Here is a 14836-nt window from a genome sequence, read left to right as displayed (position 1 = left end):
CATCTGTGTTCATTTTTTTTTTAAACTGCAGGTGACTTTTGAAAGTAAAAGGACACAATAGAATAGATAAATATTGTAATTATCTATCTTAATGATCTTCTACAGAAATCTCTTTGGAATGCACATGTACTAGCTTTACCCCTTTCCCAATAAATAAGTTGCATGTTTAAATTCTCTATATTTTTTCAACCATGGTACAAAACAATATAATTAGCTTTACTGTGGTGTGTCCTCGCTCCCTCCAACCTCTTCTTAAATACAATTTACTCATCCTCTCTAAAATTTTATCTTGCAGACCTGAAACTCACAAGACATGTACTTCCTTGGACTGTTGTTTTTGCTGGTTTTGCAAAGTAAGGCCTTCAGCACAAATTTTCCTGATGAAACTATTGCAGAGTTTTCAGTGAACATTTATAAACAGCTGCGGGCCACTGGGGAAGATGAGAACATTCTATTCTCTCCTCTGAGCATTGCAATTGCCCTGGGGATGGTGGAGCTTGGAGCTCATGGGTCCACTTTGAAAGAAATTCGACATTCCCTGGGATATGACAGCTTGAAAAAGGGTAAGGTCTTCTAATTGTGTTTCTCTATGTATTTTTGTTGTAAAGGAAGAGATGGAGCCTATTGAACAACCATGGAAATGTCAAGGGTTTGTTCATTGATTTGCTATTTAACCAGTAGGTTTAATGACATTCTGATTTATAATTTGAGCATGTTGAAGTATATTGTAGTGGACTCAGCATAGAACTGTAAACTCCTGGAATCTAATACCAGGCCTGACAGCGCTCAAGGTTCAGGAGTCAAGTCACTTGAACTCTTCACTTCAGTTTCCATCTGTAAAATAATGATGACATCCACCTAAAAAGCCTCCAAATATCTTTGGGAATGATCGTTTTGTTAATACCTGTAAAGCAACTTGAAACAAAAACAATAGAATTATAATATGGTATTCTTAAGGAGAAAGTCTGAAAACCTGTTCGTTGTTGCACTTGAAAAGTAGTAGAATTTCTTGAAGCTGTAATTTTATGTGATTTGTGTAACGTCTAAATTTGGTTCACAGGTAGTAGTGATGGTTGTTTGTAGTGAATCTGCTGGGCATTTCCACTTTACCGCATGTCTCTGAGTAAATGTAACTCACCCCATAACATGACTGTAGCTAGAGACCGTCACGTCAAAGGATCGTAATGGGAGGCACTGTACGTAGGTGTTTGCTTGAAAACCCGTGAGTGAAACTTCTGGCCTTTATTAAAATCCTCTGGACCTGGGGGCCTCTGAGAAGCAGCATTTTGAGGGCAGCCTAGAAAATAAGGTGGTGCTCTGGAGATATATGCATGTAATTCCCCTGGCCCTGCAATAGCCCTTTTGCATAGTCTCCTACACAGATGATGCCTGCAGATTATATTTGCTGTCTAGTTCTACAATTTTGCCTCTAAGGGATTAAAAAGCAGACAAGTACACTCTGATATTTGAAAGTGTAGTCCAGTTAATGTAAGCAAGGCCATGCTTGGATCTCAGACACCTACTTTGTATACACTGCTATCAACTCCAATTTCAGCTTCATGTAGAGTGCACTGCAATAGCTATCTACAAAGACCAACCAGAAGCTTCAGCTATTGTAGAAAGCAGCAGGTTGCTTGAATCTTTGTTCAGTACACATTAAACTCACTGCACTTGTTCTCCATATGCTTTATTGGCTTCTGTTTTGACTCCAGGAGCAATTCTGGTTGCTGGGATTTTTGATCTATGAAACCTGTTACTTTCAGAGTTCCTGGTTACCTAAGAGAGTGCTTTTCTCCTTTCCTGGGCAATGTCCTGACAACTGAAGTTAACTGAAGTAATTTTAAAGTCCTTAGACCGGAGTTCCACTGATGAGTTCTCAGTGGAGGGCTTTGGCATTGAAACTCATTCTTGCCCCCTGGGCCCAAAACTATTAACATTTAGGACACAGTACAAGACCCATTGAGCATTTGGGAGGGAAATATGTGCAAGAATTTTTTTTTCCTCAGGATAGATCAGAATGATTCATTATGATGTTGGGACAAATGAAAGCACTACAATTGTGGGGTTGAGGAAATGGTTCGCTAATGCTACTTATTGTGGATAGTAAAAACCCAAACTAGTCATTGCACAGTGGCCTTCACATCTTCAACGTGCACATTCAAGTCAGTGTAATGTAGTATAATATCTTAGTCACTGTGTGTGGTGGTTTTTTGTTTTTTTGTTTTTATTAACCTCTGATTTGTTTACATTTTCTATGTCTGAGTCTTAAAAAAAAAAAAAAAAAAAAAAGATAAACAACTCTAAAATGTTAATGGATGTTCTGTACTTGAGGCTAAGATACCATTATGAATTGGTAGTGCGGAGAATATGTAATATTTCTTTAGTATGTTTGCCTTCTTTAGTATGTTCACTAAGGAAAACAAACTACTTTTTAATGGGTTTTTTTATTTTATTTTCAGGTGAAGAATTGTCATTCTTGAAGGACCTTTCTGATATGGCAACTACTGAGGAAAGCCAGTATGTGATGACAATTGCCAACTCCCTCTATGTTCAGAATGGATTTCACATCAGTGACAAATTTTTGCAATTGCTGAAAAAATACTTTAAAGCTGAAGTAGAAAATGTAGACTTTAGTCAAAGTGCAGCTGTAGCTAACCACATCAATAAGTGGGTTGAGAATCATACAAATAGTAAGTCCCTGTGGTTCTCTTATTTCTCTCTTAATGTAAATGTTTGTGGTTGTATCGTGCTGAAGTAGGTCAGTACTGGTTGACCTTTGTCTTGTCTGTCATCTTCTCTCTCACTTAAGATTAAGAAATCTTCTCTCTCAGCGAGAATTCTAGCATAGGTTCTTAATACAATTATAATTTTTTTTCCTGTACTGTGATATTCCTTTCAAAAATCAGCTCTGAGCAACTGTCATTTCCTCTTCTACGTATAAGAAAATAACTGTAGTATCTATTGGTAAATAATGACACTTGACTAGCAACCACTCTGATTTGAGTCTCTGTTTTCTATTTAATATAAATGTATTTATTAATGAAAATTAATTTTTTTTCATGCTTTCTTTCTAAACTGTTGGTTACTACATAAAAAATGTGTAAAGGCGTTACTGGCCTGAGCTTAGTAATGACTTAAAATGAGAATTGTGGGTGCTCATTACCTCTCAGGATCAGGCCCAAATATATTAAGGAATATAAAGTCAGTTTTGGTAGACATGTGCAGATCCAATGACAAAGTCTTGACACATGCAGCCCCTGTTGACTTCAGTGGAAGCCATATCAGTGTAGCCAAAGACAGAATTTGACCATTGATAAGACTATCACTACTAAGGTGAACAGAGATCTCTAGTAGGATAAAACAGTAAAGGCAAAACTAAAAAAGTAAATGTATTTGCTCAGATCTGCTGTTGAATTCTGATCATTGCCTGTGTGGTGCTCCCATTGATTGGTTGGTTCCATACATACTCGGAAAGCAAATAGAAGCAGCGTGTGTCCCAATTTGTGGATCGGAGAATAATTTTGTTCTAATTCTTTTTCCACCATATGTCTCTTAAATTTAATTTGTGATGTTAATATTTTAACAATAGAGGCCAGATTCTGTCCTCAGTTGCAATACTGTAAGTCTAAAGACTCAGAATCTTTCTAGGAATTTCTGCCACATACACATCCTCATGATACCTGAGAATCTAGCTGTAGAGCTGTAATGGGAAGAAATGCTTTATTTAATACGTAAATTTGTGGCTCAAATGGGAAAAGTACTCAATGTTAAGGCTCTTGCTCTAGTTTGAATTCATCCTGTTTTGCCAGGGTATCAGGGAATGTGTCGCACTTTGGAGGTAAAATCCTGCCTTGCTGTTTGGAGACACAGAAATGGAGGAGACAAAGTAGCACCAGCAGACAATAGGTCACATCATGCTGGCGTAGGTGAATGTACAGTTGGGTGCACCTTTGTGTTTTTAGAAGGTGCAGTATAAGCACCTGTCTAATGCCTGCTGCACGAGCATGCTTTGTGCTAACCAAGCTGGCAGTCTGCAATCCACTGGGGCAATGATGCACTGACAGGCAGTAGGGGTCCCTCAGCTTAATATGTCGGTAGCACCAGAGCTCATTCTTGCCTGGCTGCTGTCAAGGGAGGAGATGACCCTCTTCCCTTGTTAGCACAACAGTGCCACAGAGGTGGTCAGGATTTCATCCATGGCTTGTTAAACACACTCCTCTCAAAGCTTTGAGGAATATGGGCTCAACGAGGTGCAAAATAAATGAGACATAACTGTCTTAGGTTTCTATATAGTGTGGAATATTCTTAATATACAATAACACGTGTTACCAAGAACTGTTTGGAAAATATCACTGAAAATGAAATTTCGAACAGAGGAAGGAAAGACTTCTGATTACTTCTCCTCCTCCTCCTCCTGTATTCAAACAAGCTTTCATGTTGGAACTGAGTGAGTGTGCTTGTGTGTTCTCTTAACTGTGGTAAACTTACTGCCTCAAGGGACATTGCCCTGAATAAACTGAAGTATAAACAAAAACAGTCACTCCCAAGACAGCATGAACCAGATTCTGCCCTCTGATGCACAAATGTGATACCAATTGGCTGCTCTGTGGAGCTCTGCAAATGCATCCAGAGGCAGAATTTGACTCTAAACACACTCGTGGCACAAATCAAATTGAGAAGTAATAAATAACAGATAGAGTGCTTTTATTTTTTTAACCCATTATATAGCATGTCGGTCACAAATGGGAGTAAGGAATCCATCTGGGATGATTTATTAAATGCAGTGACTAGATTTGTCATTATTCTTAGAGTTATAAAATCAAAATTATTTTACTGAAAACAAGCTGTATCCAATCAGGTAACAGACAATGCACTCTGATTGGAATAATTTATTTAGGAGTGTGAGCATAGCAGCTGCTATGCTCAGCTAACAAGCCTCTCATGACTACAGCAGATGTAAGATGTCTTTTCTCCTTTCCTTTCCATGAGCAAATGTCCATGAATCAAATGCTGAGGGCTTCGTCTCTTTAACAGTCCTCATCTTGGAGGCAGTGGGCCTTCGCCTGAGTGAAAACCTGAGTACCTGACCCACTCTCAGGGCCGTAACCAAGGCAGGGCAACTTCCCAGGGTGCAAAGCCACGGGGACAGAAAAATTACTGGGGGGGAGGATGAAACAGTAAGGGGTTCAAATATGCTTGCTCACTCCAGGCACTAAAATGCCTGGTGACGGCGCTGCCCACTCATTGCTATTAAAGGCCCCAATCAGTGGGACTCCTTATGTTCTTAAAGTTAAGCACATCTTTAGGGGCTTCTTCAGATTAGAGCCCAAGTCCATAAAAGTTGATCCCTAGGAGGAAAATAGTGAACTGTACTGTAACACCAGTAGAAACTTTCTTTATTTGACCTACATTTCCTCAAGGTTTCAGTGTGGGTTATATTTTAAAAGTGATGCTCAGAAACAAGTGACTGATAACCACTTGAAGGAAGGATTTACATACCGACACCATGATTTAGGTTTTGAAAATGCTGGAAATTTAATTTGGGATTTAATGTGAAAATCTGAATTGGAAATTATATGTTAGTGTTTTTTATTTTCTTTCTTTTTTGCGAGCTGGATGAGCTTTGATTGAATATTCAATTTTACGTGCAGTTTGAAGCACTCCTTCTTTTCCTGTCTCTCTGACAGACATGATCAAAGATTTTGCCTCATCAAGGGATTTCAGTGCTCTAACTCATTTGGCCCTCGTCAATGCAATCTACTTCAAGGGAAACTGGAAGTCGCAATTCAGACCTGAAAACACAAGGACTTTCTCTTTCACTAAAGATGATGAAAGTGAAGTGCAGATTCCAATGATGTACCAGCAGGGAGAATTTTATTATGGTAAGCTGGGACCTGGACAGCTGACTTAATTAGTGCAGATAACGCTAACTCATTGTAGCGATAATATGACACTATGTATTCAGCCATGCACAATTCTGCACTTGTATGTATATGATTGACAAACTATATGCAGTTACCTGATTGGCATTCCCTTGTTGGGTATTTCTTCACACACATGGTCAGTTACATGTTGCATTGACAGAATTAATTTTTTATTTTGTTTTTTAATTTCAACCGGTAATATTGAAGCTTATTTTTAAGCATTTTTTCTTTTTTATCAATTTAAATTTTCAGTTGCAGGAAATTACAATGGAGGTAAATAATTAATGATGGTAGACATTGAGTGTCAATAAGTTTAAGCTTTATAATTGTTAAAACAGAAATAGTTAACATCACATGTAAAATATACAAAGTAAAAAACCTTAAATCAAACTTTACTGAGTTCTCAAGCAGCAATTTTCTTTCTTCATCCTTAATTCTGTAAATTTCAGTTCTAGCCACTTTAAAATTATGAAATGTTTGATTTTGAAGTTTGATTTTTATCATGTTCTGATGAAAGGTGTCATCTCTTATCCTATTCAAAAGCAGTTGTGAAAGTTACTAGGGAAATTGAATTTTTTGTTCCACTTATTTACTGCTTCAGATTTCTAAAATATAATTGTACATGCATGTCTTGTGCTCTGGATACCTATTTAATAAATTATAATGAGTAAAGGATTGCTTATAAATATATCTACCTCACTGAAAAAAGGGGTGCCCAGAAGGATAACAAATCTGGGTTCTGCAGACCAAGCAGGGAGCAAGTTAAGGAAGTCATTTTTCTCCACATGAGGATGTAACTATACTTGGAGAGAGAAAATGCTAAACAAGTAAATGTGAGCAGTGTATAGCTGAATTGTTTTGATGATGACATTAAGGTAATAAGAGGAGGATTGGTCAAGTGATAAGTGGTATCGAAAGCTGAGATTTATGTTCAGTTTTACTGGCACGTTTTTTTTTTTTTCTGAATCGTTTTCTAACATAGTTGGGGAATCTCCTTTTTTAAATACTATGTATTGTCTTAGAAATACAAATACAATTACAAACTTTTTAATTGAACATCACAAGGAATCACGTATCAAGAAAGACTTAATTGAGACAAAGATTAAAATTTTCAAAAGCGCCTTTAAGTTACATCTACACTACAAATGTCTGCCAGCATAATTACGTACGTTAGTTATCTGACCCAGATAATTATGCCAGCACAAATCTGTAGTGTAGGCCTGGCTTAAGCCTCATTTTAAAATATAATTTAGGCATTTGGGAGCCTAAGTCTCATTGAGTCAGTGGGACTTAGGTTCCCAGTTTCCTTAGGTTCTTTGAAAAATGTTACCCAAGATGAGGTTAGTAATTTAAGGTGTGGTGTTTTGCCTTCTTCTGAATACAGTGTACATATTTGTTACGTTTAATTTACATCTGACAGATTACTAGTGTTGCATAGTGTTCGTTTTCCCCCAGTTTGTTTAGTAAAGACAAAGTTTAAAGGAAATGCTTATGGTGGAATTATATTCCTTTTTTGTAGGGGAGTTCAGCGATGGCTCCAATGAAGCAGGCGGTATCTATCAAGTTCTGGAAATACCATACGAAGGCGATGAGATAAGTATGATGATCGTTCTTTCCAGACAGGAAGTTCCACTAGTCACACTGGAGCCCTTGGTCAAAGCCCAGTTGATTGAGGAATGGGCTAACTCTGTGAAAAAACAAAAAGTGGAGGTATATCTACCAAGGTGAGGCTATATTTCCAAGTACGCATTTTTTAACGGGGTGCATTTATGTGCTTTGCCTGCTATGTCATTATATGACTGTACAGGGTAGCAGAGACATATTGGCGCAGCAGCAATTGCTTTTAATCATCACAACAGCGTTTTCTCTTTTCAGTACAGTTTGAGATTTGTCATGTGCTCTGCAGGGGGGTGGGGTTTAGAAAACAGATGTGAAATTTCTAGGCAGTGAGAGAACAGGGAGGGAATCCTTGGAGATTTCCCATTAAAATTACATCCAAGAGGCCATTTTATTTTGATATAAGATGATCCAAATTGAAATCTATCTTCTTGTCAGCGCTGATTTTAAGGTTAAAAGATTGATTTACACTGGTTACTTGGAGCAATGACAGATCCGTTCCATCGGATACAAACCTCTTGTCAGGCTTTTCTGTAGCCATCTGTTGCAGTAGTGACCCTTACAAACTTGCCAGTTACCTTTTGGATAAGGAAGTATTTGCAGTTATATAACCTTAGCGTTTGTAATATGCAAGGTTATTCTGTAATAAGCACAGGAACATAGAGGAATCCCTCCAGATTTGTTTTCCTTTTGGGCCTGATGCAAAGTCCACTGATGTGTATTGACTTGATATTATATCAAACCATTGCATCTATTTTCCTTAGGTGACAGTGGCAGCTTTTCAGTGTACAGCAAGAACTTCCCTCAGTGATGTATGCAGTTTTTGAAAAGATGCTCTTTAATCATCTTAATTTCTAAATTTAGACTAGCTGAAATTTCATTATATCTAAGAATATAACTGTGCTTCTCATTTATTGTTTTATGTAAGGCTTCTTTAGGCCACTCTACAAACTGAACAGCTGGTGGGGGAGTGGCAAAGGAATGGTTTGAAAACAGGGAACAGGTGGTGGCAGAGGACATCTGAAGTGCATTATGGTCCAGTGGTTTTAAGGAACTGTTAGCTTTGCCACCATTCTGTTGCTGCAGAGCAAAGACATAAAATGGTAGTTACTGCTCTTTATTTCAGTAATGTTTAATTGAAATCGTGTACGTATAACCCAAGGGCCTCTTTGTGCTAAGAAGGGATAATTTATAACTGTTTTCTTTTAAACGAATAAAACTCTTAAGCTAACCCTTGTACCCATGTGAAGGTCCTTTTCAAGAAGATACCTTGTAGCCATGGGTCCATGCTATGGATTGTAGAGCAAATCCAGAGTTATAGGGCTAGATGAAGGCAAGCCAGGGCCCTAGGCACATCATACCACCCCATTCTGGTCCTGTCTCAAGCCATGCCTCCTCCCCACCACCACCACTTGGAGTGGCAGAGACTGGGAAACACCTCCAAGAAAGGCAAAAGCATTAGTTTGGGGTCTCCATCTCCCCCAACTCCTGAGAGCAGCACAAGTAGCCACTTCTTCCACCACCACCCTTGCCCCCTGCACTCTGGAGAGGCACCAGGGGGGCTTGCACAACAGCCAGCATGTGTCTACTTGGGCTGGGCCCACTACACTGTTCTTCAGCTGGGGTGGTGTTGGCAGGACCCTCCAGAGCAATGCCCCCATTGAGATGCATGAGGCAGTTCACCCATCTCAGAACTACTGTTCCAGGTTGTCTGCAGACTCAGGCAGGTGTCATTGCATCTGTTACAGTCCTATCACATTTTTTTAAAGCTGCTCTTTGCAACCATAAGTGCTAGAAACTTTGATAGTCTCTGCTTTTTTTTTTATGTTCCCTCTAATTTTTCCATCCCTCTGCGGGATAAATTTTGTTATGCACACTGAGGTATGTGCGGATGTGCTCCACCAGTAGAAACAAACCTAGATATAGTTATATATTTTTAAAAAGTTAAATAGGGACAATTACTTCAGCCAGGACAGAGAATATATGTGCATTGCAGGAAGTACCAAGACATAACAACAATAATAATACAAGTATGTGTTGGGAGGTGAGTGTGACACAGAGATGGGGCGGGGGTGTGCGCGCGCGTATGTGCTGGCTGCTGAGAAAGTTTCTGAGACGCCCTGTGCTGTCTCTTTAAGGCACTCATTGAAAGCTCTCCTGCTCTGATCTGAGTCATGTTGTCTCCCCTCCCCCACTCTGCAGAGATGGGGTACATGAGCAGGGAGGGAGAGGGGGAGAGAAAGTGAGACTGTGTGTGCACGTCAGAGACACACAGACATACAGAGAGACTGTGACTCCGTAAGCTGGATGCTGGGAAAATCTCAGAAACAATGCACTGTCTCTTTAAGAAAGTCACTCACCATTCCCTGCAGCAGCTCCAAGTCTTGAGTCAGGCTGTGTCCCCTGCCTTTCCCCTGCTCTGCAGAGATGGAGTGCAGGGGGAGGGGGGACACTGACATCGGCACCCTCCTCTGCCCCTGCACAGCCAGCAGGAGAGTCCCAGAAGCAGCTACAGGACAGAGCAACGTTGCAGCCGGGGCACCTGAACACATGCACAGCACTTAAATCTCTCCTGCGCAGCCACTCAAGTGCGCAGCTTATAGGGAACACAGGACTCTCTAATGTCACGTGATTCCAGGAGTCAGAATCCTAGGCATGCGCCTATAGTGGGTAGGCTTTAATCCAGTCCTGCTGGGTTATGCATACTTCCCCACTCCTATTGTTCCTCTTCCTCAAACCAACAGCTCCTCTTCTGCTAGTCTTCATGCCCCGTCACGTGGAGGAGCCCATCCCAACCAGCTGGGAAACACAGATCTACTACTCCCAATGACAGGTTTCAGAGTAACAGCCGTGTTTTCGTGTCACGAAAGCTTATGCTCAAATAAATTGGTTAGTCTCTAAGGTGCCACAAGTACTTCTTTTCTTTTTACTACTCCCAATGTAACCTCAGTTTGCACCTTCCATCCAGCAATCTTTAAGCATTTTGTACACGTTAATGAATTTGGATAAAATTGGGTGCCATTAATCTCCCTCTGTATTTTCAGATTATTAAAAAAACTAGTGTGGGCTTGAAATTCAACATAGAGATACTGTAATTCCCTTATTAACTTGCAGAGATTAACTGTGCACTCCCAGCATGCTAGATTTCCATTAGGATTCAGAGGTGATCTGCAGAATTTTATCTGTGCACTAAATAAACACTTCATAAATATTTTATGCTCTCACTGAAAAGGCATGTTATGAAATGTGGCCTGCAGACTCTGTCCACTGAGAAATTGAAAGCAGCAGTGGAATAGAATTAAATTTTCATACCCCTGAAAGAAACTATCCAATTATAAAGTGAACATTTTTTAAACTTATACATTTGTAATCGGGCCTGAATGACTAGTCACAGCAGAGTTAATCACAACTTTTCCAATATCTGTCTGTGCTATCTGTGTGCAAATGAAACTCTGTATTACTTCTCTTAATAGCAAAGGGGACAATTATACTTTCTCATTTTTCATTTTCAAATCATTTTTTCCAGCTTAACCAGGGCTAAAGTGATCAACATTTTAATCCACTTCTGCATAGAAGTGAAACAGACCATGAAATTAATTTACAAAAACGTCTCCCAAACATAATTTATTTGAAGAGAACCAAAGGGAGAACTACTGGCTAATAACAGGAGTGCAGTCTGAGCAGTTCTTCAGAGTTTCACATGCCACAGTTTGCCTTAAAAAGGGGAGTGGGGAAGCTTTTCCTACCTGCTCATTCTTTCCTTGGCCCTTCTGCTGTTTCTGGTATTTGTCAGCTCTGGTTCTTCTTGTGACATGATCATAGAGATGTCCAGAACTCTGGGTATAGCAGCTCTGACTGCCGTGAGTGAGGACTGAGGTAGAGGATGCCTATGGCCTGGTCTTGATGGACAAAGATGGGGAGGGAGGAGGCTGTTTCAGTCATGTTCGCTCAGATGAGTTATCTTTGACACCATTGAAAAGCCCTGTTAAGATGCAGGCTGATATGTCTGAAGTCATGTTAACTGACCATATAGAAGCCTAGGCTCCCCACTAGACTAAAACACTGCTTCAGATGCTGAGGGCTTATACTGGCCACCTAGGCAGGTGTTAATTTTACCTGTGATCTGAACTAATGCACTTGTTCCTCTTTTTCATTTGCTCTGCTTTTTGCTCTGCATAAAAGTATGTGCTATGGATCAGTTTGAGAACCTAGATTTTCAACTTCCTGTCACAAACTAAGTAACTTTGAAATGATAACCTCTGGCTGAATTAAATTTTTGCTCCAACTCTTTTTGCTGTATGAGCAAAAAGTAGACCCAGTCCCCTTTGATTCTAAGTACTCTCAACTCCCATTTGGTTCAGTGGGAATTCAGCAGCTCACAGGAGGCACTCAGCATCTTGTGGGACTGGGCCATCTCTCCTTTCTCTTCTGTCCTTTCTGAACATGGAAGGTTTTGAATGAATCGTATTAATTAATTCTCTGCATAAATTCTAAACTAAGGACTCTGTTCTGCCAAGGAAATGAATACCTCCTCTAAATCTCACTGTTGTATAACTTTAATCCTTGACGCAGGGCTCATCTTCAATAACTCTGGTATTTATTGGAAAGCTGGATCATATCAGAGAAGTTTCGATACTGTGTTTTGCTATCCCTAGATGATATGGTGCCTGCCCTAAAGAGAAACGTGGTCATCTACTTTAGTGAGCTCTGGATCAGGCCCACAGTTCTAGGTAGGAAGTGAAGAGAGAGACCAGGTAAACCTAGTAAAAAATATGACTGCCACACTAATGCTTACCCCGACTCTTTCTCATACTTGTGCTGCTTCTTTGCCTCTTGCCAACATCTGCTCTCTTTATAAAAGTCTCCAAAGAGATATTAACATGTGAATACATACTTATCAAAGCTATTGTAATAGAGGAAATAATTCCCAAGTGTGTAGCAGATGTTAGACGTTCCCCTTTTTATGAATGTACTACAAATTCAGACCAGTCATCTCGCCTCTTAACCTATGGTGTTATGGCAATAAACATTATTGGGTTCTTTGAAAGTGGATCAGTTCACAAGTTAGTGCTCTCTCAGGGAACAGATAATTGACATTTTTCACTTTCATTGAAGCATGAGGTCATGTAACAGTTTTTCCAATGTATTCTATACAAACAAGCTTTCATTCAAGTCCAGCTAGTCCTGTCTTTCTCTTCTATCTCTTGTCTGGGTGTTTTTGTTTTTTGTTTTGTTTTGTTTGTTCAATGCAGAAGAGTCCAGTTTTTCACTTGTTTTTTGCATTACTCTCCCTATGGTGTCTCGGGGTTCATAGAATAGATTTAGGTTTAACATGTAGGTTTTCTTTTGGTCAGATTCCACTTGAGTTTCAAGTGCTGTCAAATAACTGCAGTTCTTCAGTGACTATGACTTCTGTCTGATGGGTATGGAAATTTGATTTGCCCTATTTGTAGCATTTGAAGCTCCAAAGTAAATCTCCTTTTCTCCAGTTGCCAGTATAAGACTGGAAGACAGATACTTTTAGCGCTCATGGGAATATGCAGTTCTTCTGCTCTGCATGATGCACCCACATACTTCCTGAACATTATGGAGGAAACTACTACTTTATGGTTGAATATTATGTAATGCAGTATTCCCAAAGTGTGGGGTGCCCCAAAGGACTAGCTTAGGGGCTGGGGCTGAACAGGCAGCTCAGTTGTTCTCTGGACTACCTGCTTTAATTATAATAATAATAATAATCATAGAATATCAGGGTTGGAAGGGACCTCAGGAGGTCATCTAGTCCAACCCCCTGCTCAAAGCAGGACCGATCCCCAATTAAATCATCCCAGCCAGGGCTTTGTCAAGCCTGACCTTAAAAACGTCTAAGGAAGGAGATTCTACCACCTCCCTAGTTAACGCATTCCAGTGTTTCACCACCCTCCTACTGAAAAAGTTTTTCCTAATATCCAACCTAAATCTCCCGCACTGCAACTTGAGACCATTACTCCTTGTTCTGTCATCTGCTACCACTGAGAACAGTCTAGAGCCATCCTCTTTGGAACCCCCTTTCAGGTAGTTGAAAGCAGCTATCAAATCCCCCCTCATTCTTCTCTTCCGCAGACTAAACATCCCCAGTTCCCTCAGCCTCTCCTCATAACTCATGTGTTCCAGTCCCCTAATCATTTTTGTTGCCCTCCGCTGGACTCTTTCTAATTTTTCCCACATCCTTCTTGTAGTGTAGGGCCCAAAACTGGACACAGTACTCCAGATGAGGCCTCACCAGTGTCAAATAGAGGGGAACGATCACGTCCCTCGATCTGCTGGCAATGCCTCTACTTATACATCCCAAAATGCCATTGGTCTTCTTGGCAACAAGGGCACACTGTTGACTCATATCCAGCTTCTCGTCCACTGTAACCCCTAGGTCCTTTTCTGCAGAACTGCTGCCGAGCCATTCAGTCCCTAGTCTGTAGCAGTGCATTGGATTCTTCCATCCTAAGTGTAGGACTCTGCACTTGTCCTTGTTGAACCTCATCAGATTTCTTTTGGCCCAATCCTCCAATTTGTCCAGGTCCCTCTGTATCCTATCCCTACCCTCCAGCATATCTACCTCTCCTCCCAGGTTAGTGTCCTCGGCAAACTTGCTGAGGGTGCAATCCACACCATCCTCCAGATCATTTATGAAGATATTGAACAAAACCGGCCCCAGGACCGACCCTTGGGGCACTCCACTTGATACCGGCTGCCAACTAGACATGGAGCCATTGATCACTACCTGTTAAGCCCGACAATCTAGCCAGCTTTCTATCCACCTTATAGTCCATTCATCCAGCCCATACTTCTTTAACTTGCTGGCAAGAATACTGTGGGAGACCATGTCAAAAGCTTTGCTAAAGTCAAGAAACAACACGTCCACTGCTTTCCCTTCATCCACAGAACCAGTTATCTTGTTATAGAAGGCAATTAGATTAGTCAGGCGTGACTTGCCCTTGGTGAATCCATGCTGACTGTTCCGGATCACTTTCCTCTCCTCTAAGTGCTTCAGAATTGATTCTTTGAGGACCTGCTCCATGATTTTTCCAGGGACTGAGGTGAGGCTGACTGGCCTGTAGTTCCCAGGATCCCCCTCCTTCCCTCTTTTAAAGATGGGCACTACATTAGCCTTTTTCCAGTTGTCCAGGACTTCCCCCGATCGCCATGAGTTTTCAAAGATAATGGCCAATGGCTCTGCAATCACAGCCGCCAACTCCTTTAGCAGTCTCAGATGCAACGCATCCAGCCCTATGGACTTGTGCACGTCCAGCTTTTCTAAA

At 40.6% G+C, this 14836-nt stretch overlaps 1 protein-coding gene across 2 annotated transcripts in view; it reads left to right on the top strand.

Moving 5' to 3' along the window:
* Positions 1-14836, top strand: part of SERPINI1 (serpin family I member 1) — an 80063-nt gene that overhangs the window by 47542 nt on the left and 17685 nt on the right. For both annotated transcript variants that reach the window (XM_073359466.1, XM_073359467.1), the window contains 4 exons: positions 296-563; positions 2460-2690; positions 5688-5882; positions 7444-7648. In XM_073359466.1, the coding sequence (XP_073215567.1) occupies positions 314-563; positions 2460-2690; positions 5688-5882; positions 7444-7648 (881 nt within the window). In that variant the 5' untranslated portion in view covers positions 296-313. The remainder of the gene's footprint in view (positions 1-295; positions 564-2459; positions 2691-5687; positions 5883-7443; positions 7649-14836) is intronic.

Source organism: Lepidochelys kempii, chromosome 9, assembly GCF_965140265.1.
Source record: "Lepidochelys kempii isolate rLepKem1 chromosome 9, rLepKem1.hap2, whole genome shotgun sequence".
NCBI lineage: Eukaryota > Metazoa > Chordata > Testudines > Cheloniidae > Lepidochelys > Lepidochelys kempii.
Note: the sequence above shows the minus strand (reverse complement) of the source record. Positions and strands in the feature narration are given on the sequence as shown.